Source organism: Ambystoma mexicanum, chromosome 1p (assembly GCF_040938575.1).
Source record: "Ambystoma mexicanum isolate Mex_15411 chromosome 1p, UKY_AmexF1_1, whole genome shotgun sequence".
Classification (NCBI taxonomy): Eukaryota; Metazoa; Chordata; class Amphibia; order Caudata; family Ambystomatidae; genus Ambystoma; species Ambystoma mexicanum.
In genome coordinates this window covers 1,292,312,077-1,292,337,709 of record NC_090921.1, presented here as the reverse complement: position 1 = coordinate 1,292,337,709, position 25,633 = coordinate 1,292,312,077, and the positions used below count along the sequence as shown (strand labels likewise).

The 25,633-nt window shown below is 48.2% G+C and overlaps 1 protein-coding gene across 4 annotated transcripts in view; it reads right to left on the bottom strand.

Annotated features, from left to right (window-relative positions):
- The window catches only part of MED25 (mediator complex subunit 25), a 613,073-nt gene that overhangs the window by 84,504 nt on the left and 502,936 nt on the right, over window positions 1–25,633 (bottom strand). For all 4 annotated transcript variants that reach the window (XM_069605505.1, XM_069605531.1, XM_069605522.1 and 1 more), the window contains exons 16-17: window positions 22,672–22,860; window positions 21,970–22,077 (exon numbers count right to left, since the gene is read on the bottom strand). In XM_069605505.1, coding sequence (XP_069461606.1) covers window positions 21,970–22,077; window positions 22,672–22,860 — 297 coding nt within the window. The remainder of the gene's footprint in view (window positions 1–21,969; window positions 22,078–22,671; window positions 22,861–25,633) is intronic.

The window sequence follows — 25,633 nt, the reverse complement described above, 5'->3', positions numbered from 1 at the left end:
AAGGAATGCGAGGACACTTCTTTTGAAATTCTAGCGAGTGTCGGCGGGCCAGGGTGTCCAGCACCCAACGGTCGGTGGAGATGGACTCCCACACGCTGACGAACTTCGTCAGCCGGCCCCCCAACGGGGTGCTTCGGTGGGGGCCCGACGGTACGGCCGGTCCTGCTTGGAAGAGGCCTTGCCGCCTTGGCCTCCTTGACAACGGCGGCAAGACCCTCCTTGCTTGCCGCGGCCTCTGTAGGCCTCCTGGGACGATGAGCGGGCCGCCTGGCGGTACGTAGAAGAGCCACCGCTGGATCCCTTGGAGGCTCCCTGTCTGCCTCCGGAGCTCCGAAAGGGCCGCCGTTGCTGAAGGACTCCTAGGGCTCGGGCTGTCTCTGTGTCGGTCTTGATGGCCTGGAGGGACTCATCCACCGTCTTCCCAAACAGGTTGTTGCCGTCGAACGGCATATCCAACACTCTGGTCTGGACGTCCTGGCGAAAGTCCGTAGCCCTGAGACATCGTCGTCGAAGGCAAACCCCATTGCCCAGCTGGCGAAATCCGATATCGGCAATGTCCGTTGCCACCATAATGGCGTGATCCGACGCCACCTCACCTTCTTGCAGAATCTGTAGGGCCTCTGCCCTCTTGTCGTCCGGTAGGAAGTCTAGCAGGGGAGCTATCCTGAACCAGAGCTCCCTGTCGTAACAGGCCACAATCGCTAAGGCATTGGCCGCCTTAATCGTCGTCGCCGCCGACGAGATGACTCGTCCCATGGAGTCCAACTTCTTGCCCTAGCTGTCCGGCGGGGAAGTGGAAGTTGAAGCTGCCGCACCCGCCGCTTTCTTCTTGGCCGCTGCCAAGACGACCGAATCCGGCGAAGGCTGGGCCCTGAGGCACAAGGGGATGGCGTCGGGGACCGTTAATTCTTCTCGTACCTGTCCCTCTTGGCGGGTGTCGTGGAAGGGTTCTTCAGGATAGCCAGCCCTTCGTCCCAGATGTCGTCGAGCAACGGTACCGCGAGGACCATCTTTCTCTTGGCCTCCCGCCGTTGGTAAAGAAAGCCTTCCTTTTTCTGTTCCTCAGGGCAGAGCTGGAAGAGCTCGGATGCCCTGGCTATCATGGCGTGGAAAGAGCCAATTTCGTCAGGCGGAGAGGCCCGAGGGGGGGGTGATGAAGGAATGTCCGTTGTATCATCGCCACCGTCGGCGTCCATCCCCGTCGCTGTATCCGTTGCCGTATCATCCCGAGGGTCAGGCGAGGGGTATGAGGGGTCCACAGGCCTTGTGGGGACAAAGGGCGGTGCGGACTCTCCTCCGCTTGTTCAGAGGGCTTCCCGACGGTCCAGGTTCTGGATCCTCCATCGGGGTCCGTGGTAACCTCGTCCTTATCTCAGTACATAAGGATTGGATCGCAAACAAAATGGCCGCCGAGCTATCCTGGGGCTCGGCCAATGGCGGCGACGGGTGGGATGGCTGCTCCACTGGGCCCTCGTCGTCGCCATCGTTGCTATCTTCGATCACATCAGCAGGATCCTTCTCCTGGGATCGAACCTTCTCGAACCTCTAGTTGAGGCCTTCGAACCTCTCGTTGAGGCCTTTCACGGTTTCCACCAGATCCTCCTCAGAGGCAGAATCCGAGTCTGTAATTGCCACCGGCCCCCCCCCCTCTTTTTCCACCGGGGTCTTCACGGGGTTCTTAACGATGGGCTGGAAAGAGGATTCCCTCCGCGATGGCAGGGAAACTCTGGACCCCGAGGCCGCCTCCACTGGCGTAGTCTTTGCCGGCTTCGCCAGGGCCGCTGCGACAACCTCGATAGAGGCCTTTGCCGGGTGGATCAAGGCCCTCACCACCTTAGGTGCGTCCTGGGCCTTCGCTTTGGGGGGAGGGTCATCACCTCGCTCCCCCTCGGCTCCCTTCGAGATCGACCGGGGCCTCTCCAGAAGCTTACCCGGGTTCTCGGACTTCCTCTTCCCCAAACCAGAGCGCTGGGTCACGGTTGATCGTGCCGGGGAAGTCGCGCCCTGCTTGGCAGCCGAAGAGCCCGACATTTCGGCGCTCCCAGTGCCCGCTGACTCGCGGTGCTTGGCCTTCTGTTGGGCCCCCGTTGCCGGGGCGCCCTCACAGGACTTAGAAGACCGCTCAGACTTTTTCTTCGCCTTCTCACCTGCTGTGCCCTTCTCCAGCCAGGCGGTGAGGCGGGAACGACGATCTTGCTTGGTCCGTTCCAACAGGTTCTTGCAGAACGCACAGTCCTTTTCCACGTGCGTCTTGTCCTCATGAAGGCAGTAGAGACATCTTGAATGCTCGTCCTCCTTGAGAACATTTTGCAATCTGCATCCCGGGCAGCTCCTGAACAGCTTGGATCCGGGAGTCGAGCTTCCCTTGTCCTGGGCCATGTCCGTTGAGGTAGGCCTCAGATCTTCTGGAACCTCCAAGAAGCGTAACTCGATGAAAACTTCACCCTTGAGGGGCGTAGAAGAAATCAGAAACGGGTCCCCGTTATCGGAAGTGGAAACGGTGGAGCTTGAGGCTCGATTAAACCGAAAAAATTAGAAAATCTCCTGAAAAAGCGCAAAACGCAGTAAATGCTCGAGAGCTAAAGCATGAGGACTCCCAACACTTGAACATGCGGAAAAATCTGAGGATGGCTGCCAGGGGAGGGGCTTAGGGAGAGGGCAGTCATTGGCTGGGGGCAGTATGACCCAGAGATCAGTGATTGGTTACTACTAAGAAAGTCAGATCAGAAATGAAACTGATACTGATTTTTTCTTTACTGAGGATTCCCAGCCTGACGACGGGGTTTATTCATGAGCATGTGAATCCATGCCAGACCCCATGCTGGAGAATGCTTATTTAAAACGGACCGTTAAATAAATAATTATTTTGCCAGAAAATCTTGGGTGTAAGTGTTATTTGGATACTTGCATTTGTGGATTTCGATGCTACAGCTCTACAGCTCACATTTACCCCTCTTGAGATAAGTTTGGCTGCTCAGTCACACTACCAACTTGTGTAGTGCAGACCTATACCAATGGGTGGGTTACCTAATACCAAGAGGACAAGACTTGCGTAGTCGCCCGCAGGGTTACTGCATCAATTCTTGCCTAGCAGTCCTAAAGTCCAGCAAAAGAGCTGGGGGTCTCTAAGGTTGAAGGGAATTAACACAGAAATTAGAATTCTCCCTAACAAGCTTTGATAATAAAACTTTACAAGGAACATAGGATTGAAAGTTGGAATGCGGCTTGAAGCACTAACCAGTTGAGGTAATACATTGTGATAAGTGGTGGTATACACAGGGAAAAAAAACCTAACAAGATGTACACATGGCGAGCTGAGGAAGGGAGTATAATCAGAGACATTATATTGCACAGGTGATGCATTGAAAAGGGGGTGCCCTTTCAAGGACGTATAGGTGTTTTATAGGGCTATTTTGGAAATTGCTGACATGGGAACAAACTTGATGCCTGTCCGCAGAGAGTTGTGTGCTCTAGCACCTTGAAGTGTATTTGTGTTAGATGAAATTACCAATAAAATGTCTCAGACCAAATAACCGGACAGACTCAAAGAAGATGGTAAAATACTGCTTTTATCTCAATGAAGGAAAGCATGGTAAATAGTCATTAATCAAATTGATTCCCAATGTTTTGATTATACTTGGTTTATTTAATGCTAAATGCGTCATCTAGGTCATCCTACGTGGAATATTACAAAAACCTATCGAAGTATCGAAGGGTGGGATTGATTTAGGGGAACTATATAGAATGCATGAGTATTAATCTCCCATTGGCGGTCCCTTGTCTGTAGGACAAGCCCTGAGCTACGTCTACACACATTGCACACTGTTTTCAGCAAAGAATATGGCAGCAGAATAATACTTGTAACATCGTATGTAAAAGTGCATGGCAAGCTTTTCTGATGGGTTGACGACCCAAATCCAACCTTGGACATTCGGCTCGATAGCTGCATGTACATAGAAACGAGACCCAGGTCCTTGGAGAAACATCAGCTCTCTCTGTGTTTTCCCAATTAGTCTACCCCCTCTCATCGGTAGTCCTCATGCCTGTCTCCTCTGTTTGAAGACTGACCTTGCCAGTCTGTACGGTCTCGGAACATTCAAGGGAGTGTAGGCACACCATTATCTGAGTTTCAAGCCTAATGAATAGCCCTTGTTTGCGAGCTCTTACAGATACACAAATGTAACCATTTTGACACTGTATTTAGCACTATGTGATTCAATTATACTGGGTGCAGTTGCTCCTCTTGGCCTTTAGTGACTTTCTCACTTTATCCCATATAAAACTTCATGCACTTTTAATTGTCCAATACTTGACAACTGTAAATGTTCTTATTCTTCCTAATTTTGAGAAATGTCCTTCGCACATGGTCTGCTCTTTGGATACCCTTTGTACTTTGCCTTCATCTCTCGAAATAGCATCCTTGGTCCTAGGCCAATGTACTCCTATTTTTCAAGGGAAAAACAACCTCTTTATTGTCTTTTCACTTCAGGATCCTGGACTGGTATTTTGAGGTAGCTGGGCTGATTGACATGAGCTGTTGTCCATCTTCTAATGGTCGTCCTAAACTTTAAATATATCAGTCACTTCTTTATGTTCATGACTCATGTATTGTTGGGTACATGTTTCTCTTACTGCTTCAGTTACATAGTCATCCTTATGTATTTTCATATCGTTTCGGCATAGGTTCTTACATCTTCTTTACGTCATTCTTTTTCTGTTGTCAGACTTTATTTTAACGCACATCCATTCTGTTCATGGCTGCATTTCAACAGCTCGGCAAAGGGCATCCTTCTTGGTATCTTTCCTCCACTATGTCAGCTTGTGGGTACACTCTAAATGGTTGCCTGAGCGCATATCGTTTCTCATATAATCTACGTGGTACAGAAATATAGCAAGGATTCATATATGGGTTCCCAATTGTGGCTCTTCGTTTGTCATTCCAATGGGATGGTGCCAAGGGGGCGGAGCCCAGGAGAAGAGAGAGGGAGAGGGGAAGAGAGAGAGAGAGAGAGAGAGAGAGAAAGAGAAAAGGTGGAAAGAGAGGGGGAGAGAGGGGAAATGATATGATATATTATATGATAGATTATAGGTTATTTATAACAGGCTTAATACCCAGAGGTTTCTAAGCGCAGACCCGGGGATCGAACCTCTGTTGCTCCGTGTCGTCTTGCTTCCAAGGCGAGCACGTTGCCGCTGAGCTATCCTCCCGTGGCAGGGCAGAGGGAGAAACTGTGTGCAGGGTGGAAATGTGTGGATAGCAGATGGGCAGATGAGTAAAGAAACATGCCACAGATAGATTTGATATACGAGTAGAATATCTTATCTGACCCTGTCAAGAAGGAGTGGGGGTCCCCCTTAACCTGGGGCAGAAGGTCTACCACTGGGTTTCCAAGAGCCAATCCTACTCTAGAGGCAGGGTTTAGCAGTTGGGAAGGCTCCAGTCCCTGTCTCTTCCACATACGTCTATCTGAACATGTCAAGTAAAACTGCCTCTCACTCCATAAACGTTGCGCACAAAGCTTGCCAGTGTTCCTTCTCTTCTTCTCAAGGACTGCATGTACCAGGATTCCTAGGAGGGGAGACCAAAAAGGCAGCTCACGAGAAGCAGGGGCAAGAAGAGCTGCTGAGTAACACGACACATCCCACCAGCAATACAGGTGCTTGAGTTAATCCAGTCACGGCCACTGAAAATTATCATTTGCAGCAGGCTATAATTTACCAAAGCTGGCGCACCTGTGTACGAAAAAGGGGTGGGGCTTAAGGCCCATTATAGGTCTTTTTGTGATTGTAACTTGCCACTAGAAAACAAGGGAGCCAACAGTTGACCAAGGGAATCAGCTGACTGGGAGAGCCAATATGAGGAAAGAAGATGAAGACAAACAAGGGGCAGGGAGAATAGGTCAGTGGGGTTTCTTCAGATGAGGCCGTGGGAGGAGGACCACCAAGAGACCAGCAGGAGCAAAGACTGTGCATCAGAGAATGGAGGAGAATTCTAAAAAGCGTGTGCAAGGTCAGGTATTGGTTGCTGAGAGAAAGTGATACTTGGATGTGGGAGTGCAGGTGAGTGAGGATAAGGTAGAGTGTACGGGTGCATGATTTAGAGTGGTTAAGAAGGATAATGGAAAGGAAAAGTAAGGTGACTTGGGTGTAGTGTGAGGAAAGTGTTGTGGAGTGGTATTAATGAAGGAAGGTTGTAGTAGTGGGAGGAAAGTGTTGTGGAGAGTAGTCATAGTAAAGAGGGAGGAGTGGAGAGTAGGGAAAAGTGAGAAGTGAATATGATTTGTGTTTGGAGGTAAGGAGAAGAGAGTGGGACATCAGAGGGATAGAAGAGGAAGTATGAGGGACAGATGTGAGAGATGGTGGGAGGAGTAGCAGGGAGAAGAGTAGGAAGCAGGGGAAGGCGATGGAGAGACGGTCATGGTTTTGTAGTCAAGGGCGTGAGGAGAAAGAGCAATTGGAGCCTGGATAATAGGAAGGTACTTACCCAGTCGTAACTTGGAACAGAGGAGTTCAATGAGTCATTACGATGTCATGCAATAAATAAGAATTTCAAAAGTATTATATATTCTCAAATATCACATTCAAAATTGTATTCAAAGGTTTGGATTTCTTTGGTGTATGATAGTGTGCAGGGAACACAAGTTTCCTTACACTGGGAACTTTATTTTCCTTCTCAGTCCATAAGACTATCAGTACTGAGTTACTAAGTCTTGTGAATTGCTGTTATTGTTAGAACTGCACATATCTCTGTAAAGTAAAGTGCAGTTGGTGAAGACCCTTGGCGCCAACTTCAAACCAAAGGGAAGGGCCTTGAATTGATAGTGCTGCCCCTGGACCACGAAGGGTAGAAACGTTCGATGCCCCTTGTGGATGGGGATGTGGAAATAAGAATCCTCCAGGTCCAGTGACAAAAGGAAATCCCCTTCCTCTAGTTGTCCCAGCACATGCTGAAGGGTGACCATCCGAAACTTCTGGGACTTGATGTATTTGTTGAGGCGGGGGAGATCCAGGATGGGCCGCCACCCACCGGTCTTCGTCCTGACGAGGAAGTACCACAAGTACACTCCTGAGCCCCGGAGCCTCTTAGGGACGAGATCTATCGTGCCCTTTTTTAGCATCGCTCGTACCTCTAGAAGCAGTTGTAGGATGTGGTTTTCTTGCCTGGCTACTGGTGGAACGTGAGGACACTTCCTTTGGAATTCCAGGGTGTGGGGGCCAGGGCGTCCAGCACCCAACGGTCAGTGGAGATGGACTTCCTCACGCCGACGAAGTTAGTCAGCCGGCCACCTACCAGGGTGCTTGCCTCGGCGTGGATGTGCCACTTTGGGAGCCTTGGCGACGACAACTGTTTCCTCTAGCTTTGCTGCGGCTCCTGTAGGCTTCCTGGGCCGAGGAACGGGGTGGTTGACGGTACGAAGAGAAGTTGCCACCAAATCCTTTGGAGGCACCATGAGTCTTGCCTCCCGAGGACCGAAAGTACAGCCGTCTCTGTTGGAGTGTGCCCAAGGCACGAGCCGTCTCGATATCTGCCTTGATGGCTTGCAGAGATTCGTCCACCGTCTTGCCGAACAAGTTGTCCCTGTCGAAGGGCATGTCCAGTACCCTTGTCTGGATGTCCTGATGGAAATTGGTGGCCTTCAGCCAACCTCGCCGATGAAGGCAAACGCCGTTGCCCATCTAGCAGAAGCCGGTGTCCGTGACGTCCGTGGTCACCGTGATGGCATGGTTCGATGCCACCTCGCCTTCTTGTAGCATTTCAAGGGCCTCTGCCCTCATATCGTCTGGAAGACAGTCCAGGAGAGAGGCGAACTTAAACCAAAGCTCCCTGTCGTAGCGGGCCACGATGGCGAGAGCGTTCACTGCCTTAATGGTCGTTGCCGCCGACGAGATGACCCGTCGTCCCATGGCGTCCAGCTTCTTCCCCTCACTGTCCGGTGGGGAAGTGGAAGTCGATGCCGCCCACCCTGCCGATTTCTTCATGGCCGCCGCCGAGACCACCGAGTCCGGGGACAGCTGAGATCTGAAACACTTCGGTGCAGAGTCTGGCACCCTGTATTTCTTCTTGTACCAGTCTCTCTTTGCCGGGGCCGAGGACGGGTTCTTCAGGAGGGACAGTCCTTTGTCCCAAATGTCGTCCAACAGCGGGATCGAGAGCACAGTCTTCCTCTTGGCCTCTCGGCGCTGATAAAGGAATGCCTCCTTTTTTTCCTTTGGGTTCAGTTGGAATAGCTCCGAGGCCCTAGAGATCATGGCATGGAACAAACCGATCTCGTCGGGTGGAGAAGCGCTGGGTACCGGCGACCGGAGGTCCGTTCCGTTGTTGTCCATACCCGTCGTCGCCGTCTCCGTCTCGTCCCTCAGCGAAGGGTATGGAGGTGAAGGATGGTAGGGTGGACAGCTCATCTTATGCGGCGGGTCCCCTGATGGACCAGGCGCCACGGGATCACCCGTCGGAGGCACGGGCATCCTTGTCCTCATCACTGAGCACAGGGTGTGCAGAGCGTGTAGGATGTCTGCCGACATGTCCGTCGGTGGTGGTGGCTGTTGCGACAGGAGCATTGGCAGTGGCATGGTGTCCTCTGGTTCCTCACTGCCCTGCCGCCCCTCGTCGGTTACCTCGTTGGGGTCCTTCCCGTAGGACCTGGCCTCGACAAACTTCTTGTCAAGCACTGTTTTCAGGCCAGAGAGCTCCTCCTCGGAAGAGATATCAGAGTACGGCTGGACTACCGTGCTCACCCCCCCCCCTCTTCTGGGCCAGAGGCAACAGCCTCGGGGAGATGATCGGCATCGTCTTCACGGGAGTCTTCTAAATGGGCAGGAAAGACTATTCCTCCGAGCAGGCAGGGACACTCTCGTCTTGGGGGTCATCTCCACTGGGACCACATCCGCGGCTTTCGCCAGCGACACCACCACTCCCTCAATAGACACCTTCGCCTGGCGAACCTGGGCCTTCACGACCCTGGGCGCGTCTGAGGCCTTCACCGTGGGGGGAGGGTCAATGCCCCGCCCCCCCTTGGCTTTCTCTGTCGGAGTCGACCGGGCCTTCTCCAGAAGCTTACCCGGGTGGTCTGACTTCCTTTTCTTCGCTGAGCCGGAGCGTTGGCTCGTGGTGGACGGCGTTGGCGATGCTGCGCCCGGCCTGGCTGCCGCGGAGCCCGTACCAACGGCACTCCCAGTGCCCGCGGACTTGCAGTGCTTTGCCTTATGTTGGGCCCCTGTCGTCGTAGCACCCTCAAAGGTCTTAAAAGACCGCTCAGACTTCCTCTTGGGAGAAGAATGCTGCCGGGGCTCACCCGCCGCCAGGGTCTTTGTCTGCAGCCACTCGGCAAGCCGCTTGCGACGGTCCTTCATGGTGCGTGGCACCATGTCCTTGCAGAACGCACAGGCCTACTCCATGTGCGAGCGGTCTGAATGTAGGCAATAAAGGCACAGGGAGTGCCCATCGTTCAGGAACATGTTCCGCAGTCCGCATCCTGGGCAGATCCTGAACAGAGGCGTAGAGTCTCCTTTATCCTCAGCCATGTCCATGCGGTGTAGGCCTCAAGAATCTTCTGGAATCCTCCAAGAAGGGAACTTGACGAAAAATCAACCTTGAGGGGTGTAGAAGGTGCCGAAAAACTGGTCCCCGTTAGTCGGATGATAGATCGATGGAGCTTGAGCAAAACTGTTACAAAAATCGTAAAACGCATTAAAAGCTCGAGAGCTATAGCACGAGGACTTCCAACACTTGAAGGTGCGGTAAAAATTTGAAGATGGCTGCAGAGGAAGTGCTTAGGTAGAGGGCAGTCATTGGCTGGGGCAGTATGACCCAGAGACCAGTGATTGGTTGTTAGGAGAAAGACAGTTCAGAAACTAAACTGAAACTGATTATTTCTTTACCGAGGTTTCATGAGCATGTGAATCCATGCCAGACCCCATGCTGGAGAAAAGGTGGACTCCTGCACCCATTCTTCAGATCATTGTTGGAGCCAAGTGCTCTAGATCAGACCGTTGATGAACCGAGGAAGACCCCATGCAATTGACCAGCACCAACTCACGTGATGTCCTAGTGAAGCCCTGTTCCTCTGCCTAATCTCAAGGACTCTTGTTGGTGCTTTGACCTTTGGACCAGTGTGAACAGCCTATCTTGACCCATGCTCGAGGATCTGTGTCTTGTGAGCCTTTGGAAGTATCCCTGGACCAACCTGTGGACTGACCAGCTCTCTTCTGGGTCAACTCACTGCAGCCATTCAGAGTGAATTCTTTGAACATGGAGGAACTTCAACTTGTATAACAAGATGCCTGCTCCTGCATATTCAGCAATTTTGTATCAACCAAAGCCTGCAGGACCTGCTTCTATGTTCATCCCCGGCAGATCACCTGACCATAGTGACCCCTCTATTGCAATACGTCTTCACATTCTGAGGTCACCTGCCCCTCAGAAGTCTTTTCCTTTTCTTTGTTTGGGTGTTCAGCTGGAAGGTGTCTGGAACCGATTCCTAAGCACCACAACCAACCAAAAGGAAATTGGGTCCAAATGTGATCTCTGCACCTGCAACAGCTGGGCCTTCATCCACCAAACGAAGCACAGAAGACTGCCCCAAACAGCAGTGGTCTCTGAAGTATTCAGAGTCAGCCGGTTAAGTTAGCATACCCGTTTATTTCCCCTTTGTTCTCCAAAGGGTTTTATGAACCTAAAGTTCTGCCCCAAAAATCTCTTAACCGATTTTGGTCAGTGGTGTCTTGAGCAAGGATTCCTTTCTAGGCGCATCCTAGTATCTGGGATTGAGCGAGTTTAATTACCTTTATGATTTTTATATCATCCAATCTCTTAGTAAACCTACCTGAAAAGTATAACTTTGGAATTCGTGACTGTAGGGCAGAAGGCCCCAAACCATCATAGGGCTGGACTCACTGGGCCTCATTAGGAGTTTGGAGGTAACCATGGCGCTATTAGCTGCCTCCAAATCCTTACCGACTCCGCCCTGGTGAATGGAGCCATTACCGTCCCATTCCAAGGTTGGCGGGGGCGGTAATTCCCCATTCACCAGGGCCCTTCCCCATTCCCATTTGAGCTCCCATAGGGTGCAAATTGCGGTACTGTTATTAGCACCAAAGTCCCTTTGCGGGTCCCGTCCTAAACACCTGGTAAAACCAGGCGTTAAGGGAGGACCCGCAAAGGGAACTCGTAATAGGGCGGTAAGGGATTACCGGTACTGGTGCCTTTACCGGTACCGGTAATTCATTACCGCCCACCTCGTAATTAGGCCCACTAAGTGTTAGAACTGTTCTGTGATTATTCCTAGCGTCTACTGATTTCATGCATCCGATTACTCAGTACTATACTGGTTATTGAATCAAATGTTCTCTTTCTTTCCCTAAGAGTGAATGTATAGGGGATACATTACTCACCGTAATCGTATTTCTGATGCTTGTATCTGCTTAGATTCACATGCTGTGCATAGGCTGACATCTACTGGAAGCTGCAGAGTATTACAGTTTGTTTTTCAAAACTCGAAAAGGGGCGAACTAGGGCGTGCCAGTAATACTATCCCTAGTGTGACGTCCACTGTACCCATGATCCCTCACGTGTGTAGGACCCTCAGATTGTATTTTTTCTGACATGAGGTAGCATGAGGAGTAGCGTGAGTACAGAGTATCCAAGCAGATAAGATAGATAAGACTACAAGCATCCATGCGCCTTCTCGGTGGGGAGGAAGGGCGGGTGCATGTGAATCTAGAAATACGATTACGGTGAGTAATGTATCCCTTCTGAGGCTTGTGGAATCTGCTTAGATCACATGCTGTGCATAGATTAGCGAGCAGTGTTAGAAGAAGTAGGTGGGATGTGAGAAGGGTCATGAGCGAACAAATGTCTTAGAACCGCTTGTCCCAATTGCGTATCTGTCTTGGAATGAGTGTCAATGCAGTAGTGCTGACTAAAGGTGTGAATAGAGCTCCATGTAGCTGCTTTGCGAATGGTGTCAAGGGTTACATGTGCAATGAAAGCCAGAGTGGCTCCAGTACCTCTTGTAGAGTGGGCCCTCTGCGTAAAAGGCAGTGCTTTATCTGAAAAGGAATAGCACAGTTGGATACATCCGACTATCCACTTAGAGATGCCATTCTTTGATACGCGATCTCCCTCTCTACCTGGAGCTATGGAGAGGAACAGTTGATCTGTCTTTCTTACCGGCCTGGTCTTGTCTACATAGTAGAGGGCCGCCCTCCTCACATCTAGTTTATGGAGTTTCACCTCAGCAGAGCTTTTGGGTTCTTGGAAGAAGGCCGGTAGCTCAACAGACTGGTTAACATGGAATTTGGAAATGAACTTAGGTGAGAACCTAGGGTGAGTGCGTAAAACCAGTTTATCCTTATGAACAGTAAAGAAAGGATCCTGCACTGACAGAGCTTGAATTTCACTGACCCTTCTTATGGATGTGATGTCTACTAAGAAGGCAGTTTTATAAGTCAAGTGTTTCAGACTAGACTTGTGCATGGGCTCAAAGGAGGGTCCCATGAGCTTAGCAAGTACCACATTAAGGTCCCAACCTGGTGGTGGGTTAGAAATTGGAGGGTGGAGTCTCTTTACCCCTTCCATAAATGCTTTGACAACTGGCATTTTCCACCATATCATCTTGTTCTAGGAAGTGGTGTAGGCTTATAAAGCTGCCATGTGCACTTTAAGTGAGTTAAACACTAACCACGCATCCAATCGGTGGAGCATATGAGTGACGACCTTACAAGGAGTACAGTCAAATGGGTTGATTTGCTTATTCTGGCACCAAATAACGAATCGTTTCCATTTGTCATAGTAACAGTGCCTTGTGTTGGGTTTTCTTGACTCTTTCAAGATATCCATACATCTCTGGGGTAAATTGAGATGTTCGAACTCTAGGACTTCAGGAGCCATGCTGCCAAGTTCATTGAGTTGGGCTGAGGATGCACGGTTAGGCCCTCCTGCTGGGAGAGTAGGTTGTACCGGCACAGGAGTTTCATGGGGTTGCACACCGCCAATTTGCGTAGGTGTGGGTACCACGGTTGTCTCGCCCACATAGGAGCAACTAGGATGAGCGTCATCGGTTCCCTGTGGATCTTGATGACCACCTTCCTCATCAGAGGGGTTGGTGGAAAAGCGTAGGCAAACATTCCTGACCAATTCATCCACAGGGCGTTCCCCTTGGAGCCTGGCTGGGGGAACCTGGCGGCGAAGTTTGGGCATTGCCTGTTTTTCGCTTGTGGCAAATAGGTCTATAGTGGGGAAACCCCACTCAGAGAAGAGGTCTCCTACGCCTTCTTCGTGTAGTGTCCATTTGTGTTCTTCTGGAATGGGATCCCTGCTCAGAGCATCTGCTAGGGAGTTGAGATACCCTAGAACATGTTGGGATGACAGGTAAATCTTCCGTTTGAGTGCCCATCTCCACATTTTCTGGCAAGCTTGGACAGATTTGGCGAACGAGTGCCCCCTTGTTTGTTTAAGTAAAACATTGCCGTTGTGCTGTCTGTTAGGATTTGCACTGACAGGTTGGATAGGAGGGGTCGAATGCCCGAAGTGCTCTGAAGACTGCCAGATGTTCTAGCAGAATGATGTGGTTCTGAGCCACTGTGTGAGGCCAGAGACCCTGCGCTGTGTGGTGAAGGTAGTGAGCTCCCCACCCTGCCAGGGAGGCATTTGTTGTGACGACGGCCTGTATCTCTGGATCATAGAAGGGTTTCCCCTTCATAAGATTCTCTTGTGCACCAGCGAAGACTCAGTGCTAGTGTTGGCGAAACGACCACTAGATCGTCCCACTAACCACTTGCTTCAGACCACTGTTTCACCAACCATTCCTGCATGGGTCGCATGGGCAGGCACGCGTGGGGAACCAAGTAAATGCAAGATGCCATCATGCCTAGCAAACACATCGCTTTGCGCACCCTTATTTGGCGACCGGCTTGATATTGAGGAATTTGTAGCAACAGATTCTGAATTCTTTCCTCTGATGGAAAGGCCAACCCCTCTTGGGTGTTTAGGACAGCTACTGGGAACTGTTTTGAGGTGCTTGGCACCAGGCTTGCTTTTTTCTCGTTGATTGAGAAGCCCAATTGGAAGAGGAGGCCGATTGTTCTTTGAATGTTTAGTCTGCAAATTACGGGGGTTTCCCCTTTGATGAGCCAGTCGTCCAGGTAAGGGTACACTGAGATTGCCTCCCTGCGTAGGTGCGCCACCACCACCGCCAGTACCTTGGTGAATACCCTTGGAGCCGAGGCTATTCCGAAGGGCAGCACCTTGAACTGGTAGTGCTGGTAGTCTATTTTGAAATGCAAGAACCTTCTGTGCGCTGGGAACATTCAAATATGAAAGTAGGCATCTTTCATATCCAATGTTGCCATGTAATCCCCCTTTTTTAGTAGGGGGATTACCTCTTGGAGTGTAGTCATGTGGAACCTTTGTGGCTTGACATACTTGTTTGCAGGGCGCAAATCTAATACTGGGCTCATTTTTAGATTTTTTTTGGCACAAGGAAGTAGGTTGAATAAATAACCCCGATTACCCGGGACAAGTTCTATGGCGTCCTTTGCAAGTAGAATGGTGATCTCCTCGAGAAGGATTTCTGGTGCTCCAACGAGTGTACCTTCTGTCTTGGAGGATGGTGGGGGCACTCTAGTAGTTCTATACAGTATCCTGCGGACAATGTGGACAGCACCCATCTGTCCGAGGTGATCCCTTCCCATGCATGGGTGAAGGTGGAAATGTGCCCTGCAAACAAGTGGGAGGGGACCCGAAGCGGAACGTCACTGTTTACTGGGTGGCGTACCACCTCTGGCTCTGCCTCTACACCTAGCGCGGCCTCTGCGCTGCCCTCTGGGGAATGCTTGTGACACTTGAAACTGATTCTTGCCCCATGAGGTTTCTTGATTTTGATAGTAATTCAAACCCCTCTGGGAGCTTTGGCCCCGAAAGCGACAAATTAGAATTTCCCCTCTGTCCTGAGGGTTTATTAGTAAGTTGTCCGAGAGAGTTTAGTGTCTCGTATTCGTCCTTAGCGGTCTTTAAGGCTTCCTCCACTGCCTTGCCGAATATTACGCCTGGTTCCACCGGCATGTCTATAAGCGTGGCTTGAGTCTCGGGTTTGAACCCTGATTGTCTTAACCAAGCATGACGTTTTAGCACAGTGCCTTCGGCAATTAATCTTACAGCATTATCTGCTGCATCAAAGTTTGTTTTCAGAATGCATCCTGAAACCGACCTTCCATCTGCTGCCAGCTGAGCCAACTGGCTCTTCAGTGGTTCAGGAGCGGAAGATACCAAAGCAGCTACTTGTTCCCACTGGTGGCAATTGTAGCTTGCCAAAAGGGTAGTGGTGTTTGCAATTCGTCGCTGATAGGCGGAAGTGGTAGCAACCTTCCTGCCGATAGTATATAGTCTCTTGCTCTCCTTTTCGGGAGGTGCTTCTGAAGAAGCGAGTGGTGTACCTGCCCTCTTTCAGGTGGTTGTTACTGCCAGGGAGTCGGGTTTTAATTGGCCCCTAATATATAGGGGATCAGAAGGTACGGGACAGAATCATTTTTCAACTCGTGGATTCACCGCACAAGTAAGATTTGGAGTTACCAGCGAGGGGTCAATTCTAGGCTCGACAGACTTTAGTATAGGGATAGCCTGACCAACGGCTCTTTTGTCACCCAGGATCTCTTCCGCAAAATCCCTGTCCTCTTGGACACCTTGAGTGTCAATTTGAAAATGGGCTGCTGCCTTAGCCAGTATCTCGTTGAGGAGTGGTTGATTATCAACCGGTGAGTTTTGCACCAGGCGTTCTTTAGGAATTGGTGTGGGGGGGTCAAGACTGTAGACTTCAGCCTCATCCTCCTCTTCCTCCTGGTCCTCATCATCCCCCGTAATAAGAGACCCCTGTTTGGTCTTCCATCATTTGTGGGTCTCATTCTTTGTATTCTATCTGTACTATGGATTAGGTCTGCTCCATAGCTCTTAAAGACATCTGTGTTTTTACTACTGCAGCAAAAAGTTCCTTATGGGCAGTGTTGCTGGGAACCCTTAGGGTCCTCTTAAGATTCCTTTTTCTATATCCCTGAGTAACTACAGTTCTTTGGGATATAAATATACTTAGTGTCTCTCCCAAAATTATATAGTCCAAGAGATTGGCACACACCACCTTCAGTGGCGCATCAAAAGGGATACCTAGTATCCCCCTTCTCTCTGCTCCCGTGACTTTTTAGTCAGATAGGCAATCCCCTAGTTATGGCTGGTGGCAGTGGACGTGTTGTAGCAACTATTGTGTAGTTTTTATAACGCAGGCTATGTCCATGGTCTTGGTGGTGCCCTATACAGGCACCCAAGTACCAACTTGAGGCCTCCCTTCTTTTTTCGCCATTACTAGTGTGGTTGTTCTTCGTTAGCCCTTCTACCATTCTGGGAGAGGGTGGTCAGTGTGTGGGTTTTGCCTTTGGCGGGAACCCTTGGGTGTCCCCGTCTAGGCTCCAGAATGTCTGGACACGCAGGACGTGGGGGAGGAGTCTTCCACCCCCCTGTCCTTTGTCTGCCAGAGTGCCCTGGACAGCCAAACGCCCCTTTCTGTAAAATGCTGAGAGAGATTGCAGCTGGAACTGTATAAAAGGTGAGGCTTCTGCAGTGTAAAGCAAGTCGACCATAGGAAACAGAAGTAACCCAAGAAGGCGAACAGAGACGCCTGCAGACCATTTGCAAGACTGAAGCAACCACTGCTGTCCTGACCCTGTTTTGTATGTGACACAGGAGCTCCGAAGAGGACTCCTTCCCTTTGGCTGGTGGGAACAACCAGTCCCAAGACGAACTTTGAATTGAGCCATCTCCTGAGGTCTTAGGTGTTTCTAGAGCTGCAGAACCCCTTTACCAGGAGACATGCTGCCCATTTTGTGTGCATCGTCGGAAAGGTTGAATCCGTCCAAATCTTTGCTGAACCCGTAAGGACACTCCAGAGATCCGATCCAACTCGCCCAGACACCATCAGAGTGTGGGACTGCAGGAAGCACAGAAGATTGACCGGGTGAGCCGTGTCCTTTGTTGGTGCTGCAGAAAAGGTGCCAAAACCACTGAGTGAACCAAGAAGTTGCTGAAAGTCGTCCCCCAGGTCCTCCCTCGAGACTGCTGCTGAGAGACCCTGTCCAGTGTCCTGCCTTTAGTCATCAGACCAAAGAATCCGGAGCTGCAACAACGCAGAGCATCCAGCATGAACATTTTGTTCTAACCTAAGGTACTGTCGGGAAAACAGTATTGCTTACCCGATTCGAAGAAGTCGCTCCAGAGCGTTGGAGTGCACCTAGAGGTCCAGGGTCACCCCCTCTTACCTCCGAATGAAGGCTCTGCTTGTGACCCTTCATCAAGTCCTTTTTCAGGTCTCCCTTGTTAGTTAATTTGCTGCTTCTATAATACTAGAGACTGGAAGAAATCCTCAGGAACTCTTCGTATTGTGCTGCTTGTCAAGACTTTGAGCCCTCTGTGAACTGCCTTTAGCTAGGGTTGCATTTTTGGACTTAAAAGACTTGCTGTATGAAGAACCTTGAACCAGGATAATGTTACACTAACTAGCTAACCATTTTCCTCCCTTTAAGTAACTTTACTATATGTGTTTGCAGAGTAAATGTATTACTGTATGAACTGTTAAAACCCGCAGGTGCGCGTAATAACCGATAATACAATAACATTGTCTTTTCCCTTCCCAACGTTGCCACAAATGTAACCACGAAGAAACACAAAAGGTAAAGTGTACTTTGAAGTGTGTTCTCAAGTATTCTGAAAGTGTTCTAGTATAAACGTCTGAAGTATTTAAAGTGATTCTGGTGTATATATAATACATATATAATTTTATATGAAATATACGTGTAAGAGTTTCTTTGATCTACAAGGCCTAATTAAGGTTCAGTGTACTTGCCTACAGCTCACATTTTCCTCTTAAGATAAGCCTGACTGTTGTGCCACTCTATCAAGGTCCTGAGTTAGTACTGACTGATAGTTGGAGATCTACAAACCACTTGGATAGCTCACTAAAATATTACCACCAGTAGGAATTTAGGAAAACTCCCCTAACAAGGAGGATTCCGGATTCCTGCGATGGCCATCCAGAAGCAAAAATCCCAACCTGTGGAGGGGTTCCAAGCCACTGCATTCAGCGAGTAAGGACACACAAGGGCTTAAAATGGTAACACGTGCAGGAAAGGGTGGGACATCCAATAGTTAAGTAAACCTGCTTCTTCTGGAAATTCACTAAGAGTAGCCACTGAGTTTCCCCTTGTTAGGACAGTTGTTCTTAGGTCCAACTAAGGGCTTAGTAAAATCATACAACTGAGACAGTACAAAACTCCACTCTTAGTATAAGGCTGTACCACCTTAGTATTTGTAGCATATACAGAGCAACTAGGCTTATCTTAGGTGGGAGAGAGGGCTGTAGCTTGTCACAAATATAAATAATAAAATGTACTATCACATTATTTATAAACACAGTTATAAAAACCAACTCAATAATTAAGGGATAAAACCCAAAGTATAAGCTTATTAAGAATATCAATCACCAGTTCAAGGTGAGCCAAACCTATAGCACATTAATAATACAATCAGCTATTCCTGGGGAGTAAAACCAGGTTACATATACTTTTTGAATACAGTCAGTAATTTAAGCGTAGTAGACCCCGTCGGTCATGCGGTGACACTCCGTTAAGGAATCACTTAGTAAACAAATCTTGTTACCAGGATACGTTTCTGAAAAGTGGAACACAAACTCATGGAACAGTATAAACCTATAACTACATTTAGGATAACCCTCAGTTATACCAGGTGAGTAAGACCTAATGTTGTAAAAACTATTACAGTTGCATTTCAGATCAGTTGAACACACATTAAGGTAACTCTCCATTATTTTAGGATTGCATCAGGCAGACCAAAGTCAGCTAAACCCACAGTACACTTATTCAGAATGGCACACAGCTAGTCCATGTAGGTAAAACCAAAGGCAGACATATTCTAAACAGGGTATACAGCAAGGTAAGGGAAGCAAGAACCAGTTGGTAAACGTATACACTTATATTTTGAAGAAAATAGTTAGGTGAAGCCAAGAGCATTCATTTTGGAGAAGAGGGAGACCCAATTTACAAGGGAGTAGAATAGTCGTATATACACTTTTAGGAATGGCAAAACACATTCAAAGGATAGTAAGAACTGTTGTAACTGCTCATATTTCAGAGGTACAGTTACCAACCAACTCTTTCACAAGTAACTGTTAAACATTTGTTATAATTTTCAAGACAGAATCCTTTCCTTATCCAGTCTTTCCCTAGTCTATTGCATGGGTTCTCTCAGGTGCAGAAGAGGGACCCTAGTGGTCTAGGTGCCTGCTGTAGGCAGGTTGATATAGAGTTCAATTGCAGGAGTTCCTGATGAAGTCTCTTCAGAACAAGTAAGAAGGTCGCTTTAGGGTTAGAAAGGGCCCAGGGACTTGAGAGAAGACACCCTAGAGGGATTCCAGCAGTGGGCCTGGGCAAACTGGATGAGAGGACTCCCAATCACATGTCTCACCCACAAAGCTTTACAGGAATCACAACGCTTAAGGTAAGTAACACCCCAGCACTAAAGAAGAGTTTGCAGCAGGACATCTTCAGGATCTGCAGCCTAAAACCTAGTTGATGAATTCCTTGTCATGAAGACTGAAGACGGGACACTGGAAGGAAATGTGCAGCAGGGATCAACTGGGAAGACTCCAGGCAAGAGTTTCTTCACGGCTGGATGCGGTTCTGGGCACCCGTTTCAGAAGCCAGGAGAAAAATCAATATCGCTGGTCGGATTTTCGGCGCTAATCTGGTCCATCACTCTGCTGAGGGGACTTCAAGGACTCAAATTGTGTCTCTGGAGAGCCAGGAGGAAGCCACCAAAGTTTCAGACGGATCCGGACTTCGGAAGACCATGAACCACACAATGGCTCGAAGTTGCAGGGTACTGGGGTATTGCAGCCCTGCAAGGTTGCAGCACGACCTGGGATGGCTCGAAATGCAGATCTTCTTGAGTCTAGTGGATCTCACCAGGCTCTGGGTCGTCGTTTTCGGGACCCTCCGGTAGATTGCAAGAAAGGGTCACAGCAGGCTCTGGTTACACAGCAGGCTTTCTGGTCGCTGGAAATAGCTACAGCCGTCTTTTCTTCATCTTCCTCTGAGGTTTTAGCTCCAGTGGTCGACTTGTCAGCAGCTTCCAGGTTCTGAGTATTTGTCAGTAACTACGGCACAACTTCTGGATTCTCTCCCTGCATTTTAGAGCAAGGGTGGTCTGGATGTCCAGTCCGGACAGCCAGCCCCCCCCCCTGAGACTTGGTCCTTTTCAGGCAAGGTGAAAGACAAAGGGCTGCAGAGTTTTGGACGTCCTGCCTTCTCAGACACTCTGGCGCCTGGGTGTGGAATCCAAAGGATTACCGCCAAAGACAAATCTTCCACTGAGGTTGTTCCCACCTAGAATGACAGAGGAAGATCTGAGAAACAGCAAGCAAACAAGAAACGGCGAAGAAAAAGAAGGAGCCCGCCATTTTAGAAAAATGGTGGCCCTCCAGTGCATTACCGAGGCTGAATGAACAGCCTGCGATTAAACATAACTAAAAGTCATAAAGATAAAACCACTGCCACCAGTCATTCATGTGAACACGCAATTGTAACAAAAATGTTACCAGGTAAGTAAGAAAGGGGATACATTGTATCCCCTAAGTACTCCACATAAGGTGGGGTGTGCTGGCTCACTTATACAAAATGTAAAGGGGATGAAAATCCCCCTTTACTACTTTGGAACAGTAGTTCACACAAGTACATGAAAGAAAAATGAACAGGGGAGTCCAAAGGGACGACACTTCTTAAACCCAAAAGTTGTAGGAAACTATAACTTCAACTATACACTATGGAGAGACATAATAAGGTCACCCACAGAAAGAGTAAAAGACTAGGTGAGAGGGGAAAAAGATGCCCCTTAACCTAGCGACAAGGTAAAATAGTTACCAAGTGCAAGCAAAAAGTTCTGGGGTTGACACAGGCCAGGCAGATTTATAATTATTATGAAAATCTTACCCACCACCAAGAATCACTACCCAGAGGGGCTGGCTGAAGCCTGCTCATCATTCACAAGAGCGGGCTAGGGACAAAGGTGTCAGGTGGCCAACCAATCTGGATCGCCCTTAGGACTTGCACACAACCCAGACCACCCCCAGAGGATGTGATAGGAACAGCGCAGGGGCAAATACTAGTTTTTAAAAAAACACTATGGAAGCTACCTAGTAGGCTCATAAAGGGTCCACATGTGCAGAACATCCATTTTAACCCTACTTAGTGGTTCCCTAGAACAAAGCAAGCCCTAAAATACAAAATGGCCGACAGGACTTAAAAAGTACATTGGTACCGCCCCGGCCCCCACAATGACTACCAAAAATGTACATTGGGACACCAATGGGGTAAAATGGTTTGCTCCACTGGCAAAGCAAAAAAACTAAATTGCAGCTACTCCCCAAAACCAATGTAGGGCGATTTATTCACCTTAAGCAAAAATAGGGTGCTTAGGAAGTACCGTTGGGACGAGGAGCCTTTTGGGGGGACACATGGGACTACACAAAAGTGAAAAAATAGTTGCACTGGCAGAGCGGCTTCTACTGAAGTTCATCTGACCACCATAATGAGGTCAGTGATCCAAAAAAATAAATTGGGAATAATACAAAAAATTAGGGGCCCTAAAAAGTGGCCCCAGGAACACCAAAATCAAATTCTGTCTCAACAATGCTTAAGATTACCAATCTATCCAAAATACTTTTGGAACAAGTCACCCAAGAAAACAAAATCTCCAAGATATAAAACAGAAGTGAACCTATCAAAAAAGGGAAAAAATTACCCAAGTCAGACTAGGCCATTCTGAGACTGGTCAGTGAAGATAAAGTTACACAAACACACAAAAGATTGTCAAGGCAACAATCAACTTTACCAAGGCAATACAATACTTTCCCATACCTGTTGCTGGACTCCCTGTGCCATCGGCAGAGCCCCAGGTTGTTTCTGGAGGAACCCCTGTGCACCTTGTGGCACGGAACCTGCAGCCATGGCCTGGGCATTTCCCATCTGCAGAACAGACGAATCGGGTCACTCAAAACATTTCTTAACAGATATCGAGAACAGGTTACAGAGATAGATGGAAAAGTTGATGCTGTGGTGAGCAAGACTGTGTGTGGGGGCAAAGTGGTCAAAAGGGAAATATCCCAGTTTGGACGAGGCAGAGACATATGATAATATATTTAGAGAGTAAGCAACTAGAGGAACTAAGCTCACAATTAGGGAGAGAATATGTATGTAGGGTACATTGTATTGCAGAATGAAGAAATTAATGGAGCCTAGGAAGTCGGGATATAGAATAAAAGTAATAAGAGTGAGGGCCATAATGCCCCCAAACATCTAGAGTTGGAGCAAATCACAATATCGGAAAAGTCAGGGTAAGGGCATGGGGTTAACTTTGGAAACAGGCTAGCTGACAAATGAGGGATTAGAGACCTTGGATAGAGGGATAAATGTGAGAAAGCTCCAGACAAAAAAAAAGAGAAAAGGAGAGAGAAAGTCAGGCCAGAGCGAAGGACCATGGAAGATGGCACTCGTACAACTTTGTGATGAAAAGCAAGAACACTGTACAGGAAGGAGGTTGTTCAGACATGGTTCCCTTACGCTGCGATGCTGGTCGATCTTCTGTTGCTGCACCTGCTTGTGATTGGTGATGACCTGTCGGATGCCATTGACAAATCCACTCTGGTCATAGGGTATGAGTCCCATGAATATCTTCTTCTTGGACGAATAGAGTAGCATGAGGACCCTCACCTCGCAGGGTGCCGTATGAGGGAAGTGCACACAACCCGCCTGAAAGCCAAGTAACACACATGAGAGACGGACAAAAGGACAAAGAACTGAAGCACAGAGCCCCTAATTGGGGTAGACAGTGCACACTCAAACATGTAAGGAGCTGGTTAGTGAGACAAGTGACAAGGCAAAAAGTGAAGGCATTGTTCAAAACACATACGACAAGACAATCGCCCCAGAACACTTACAAACACAGAAAAAGGCTAAAACCCCAGAGTACACAGACAAAGGATAGATAAAAAGTCGTCAGGTACACAAGGGCTGTAGTTAATTGAAAATCAAAGCACCTGTTAAAAAAAGAAGTGATATCAAGACAAACAAGAATTTGAAGTGCAGGCAACAAAGAAAGAAGAGATAGGGCGGAAGGAACCTATTGCATGGGAGGGGGATCTAAAGATCAAAACAGTGACTGATGTAAAGCCCTTGTGATTTTTGCTTTTCCCCAGGCCAGTTACTCGAATGTTCCCAGATGTGTCAATTGTAAACCTCAACACAGACACAAATATGATTATGTGCCCATGGGAGACCTCAAGTCTCTCTGTGCCCGGGCAACTGTGTGTGTTGTGTTCCCTTGGAGACCATATACCTCTCTGGGTGGGATGTTCCAAGGCAGGGGACTGCAACCTTTGCCTCTCCAGAGGTTTTGTACTACAACTCCTTTTAGCCCCTGTTGGTGTGTTCAGTAAAAGTACTCTCACACGACTGGCTTAGAGTACACTACTTGTTTGGTGGCAGAGTACTTAGTTTCTTTTTGGGTACATGTGGCTCTTCAGTAAAATCATATATGGTGTGGTGTTAAGATGGATTTTTGGAGGCCCCCCTATTATGGTGAACAGGGAGACATTCTGGACTAGCCAAACTCAATCAAAGTAAGATAACAGAGCGGGAAGTCTTGGTCTCAGGAGGGCTGTTGGAGTGGTCTAGGGCTTCAATAAGCTGCCACAGTACACCAATAATTCAAGTTAGACAGTTATGTACACATATCTACAATGTTTATTAGGCGTTTATAATACATACTTAGCAAGTAAAACCTCTAGTCAAATATTGTCACACAATTTCTCTAAAGCATATATGTACATTCACCATTAGGAAAAATTAGAAAGCATTTGACTGAATAACCAGTGAAACACTGCTACTCGGATGAATGCAATTCAGTAAAGGCACATAGAATAACCACAGAAGGGCTACCCTGAAACTTAGGGAGTTCAACCCCAAGATGTTTTGGGGCCTTGTGTCTGAAAGTCCCCAGTTCAGGATTTTTAATTTTTTAGGTAGGTTCATTAAGACATTTGGACTATACCAGTGGTTATGATCAAAAAGTTAGGTAAAGTTAAGGTAAGCAATTCCTTGCCAGCCACTAGGACAGATCTAGGAAGGGATCCTTGACCATGCCTCCACCGATCAAAGTCAGGAAAGAGTAGTTTAGGGACAGGACTTTGCCACCCTGTTCTCCCTAGGGCTACGTTGGTGTAAAAGAAACGGTATTAGCATACTTAGTCGAAACATAATTGACCTTTTACTTTTGACTGAATTTTGTTAATTTTATTTGGTCGAAATGCTGTCAAATTTAATGAAATATATATATGGGTTGTGGTAAGGGAATGGGGGGGCTGGTGGGGTTCTCCCCCCAAATTTCCTACCAAATTAAGAGCAAAAGACAGTTGGTCAAATGTGAAAAGGTCAAGTATTTTCGACCAAGTAGACCCAAACCAAAGAAACAGTATGTTAACTTACCCCCTTAACCTGGATTTTTCCAGAGACCAATGGTGGAAATGGAAATAAATTGAAGGGGGATCCCACAAAGGCCAAGGTGGGGGTGGAGTTTGGAGGAGTGGCAGAGTTCAGAGGAGGTGGAATTCCGAGGGGGTGGAGCTGGCAGTTGAACTCTGATCAAAAGATGCTCGAAATAATAGTTTAAAAATGGTGCAATTTCTTTCATAACTTCGAAAAGTACACAACCCATAGTAAGATACGCACACATCATATTTGTTTGTGTACTTTTCAAGCCATCTTCTCAAGACTACAAATGCCAGAATACATTTGGGGATGGCAATGATCACAGAGTCTCCAGCTTTGCGGGCTCGATAATGTTATCTGCTCTGTGTGCAGTGTACTCGCACAGAGCAGATTACATTACCGAGCCAGCCTGTGAAGATGGGGGCTTGGTAATCATTGCGATTTCTGGATTCTGCTCTGTGTGCATAGAGCGCTTTCTGCTCTGTCACAGGGTCCTTCACCCTCTGCAAGCCTCGGGGATGGCCTCAGCAGCAGAGTATCCAGCAGTGCAAGAGTGAGTGAGCGAGCCACGGAAAGAGTCCTGCTACTCCCCCCACAAATGCAGTGCGCGCAATTCCATACGGTCGCATTCATGCCCCCAAACCGGCCATCTCTGCCCCAATGTATTGTTTTGTTAACATTAGTGGCAGATAGCATTTTAACACACAACAAAAAAAATAACGGCAGGAAAATTACGGATGCAGGAAACTCATGTAAAGAGAGCTCTGTTCAGGCGCTCTGGGGAAAATACATGTAAACCTCCTAATTTGTATAGGATTTGCACCAACAGAAGTGACTTCACAGAAAAAGGACATTGCAAGGAGCATCGTCTTTGATACTTGGAAGCACCATGGAAATTACTTTAGAATAAATTGCCATAAGTAAGTCAAGTGGAAAATAACTGTGGTGCAACATATCAAAATTGCAATATTATTATATATGAAGTAACTCTATAGTCATTAGGCTTTTTTTATGATAGCATGATATATTAACATAA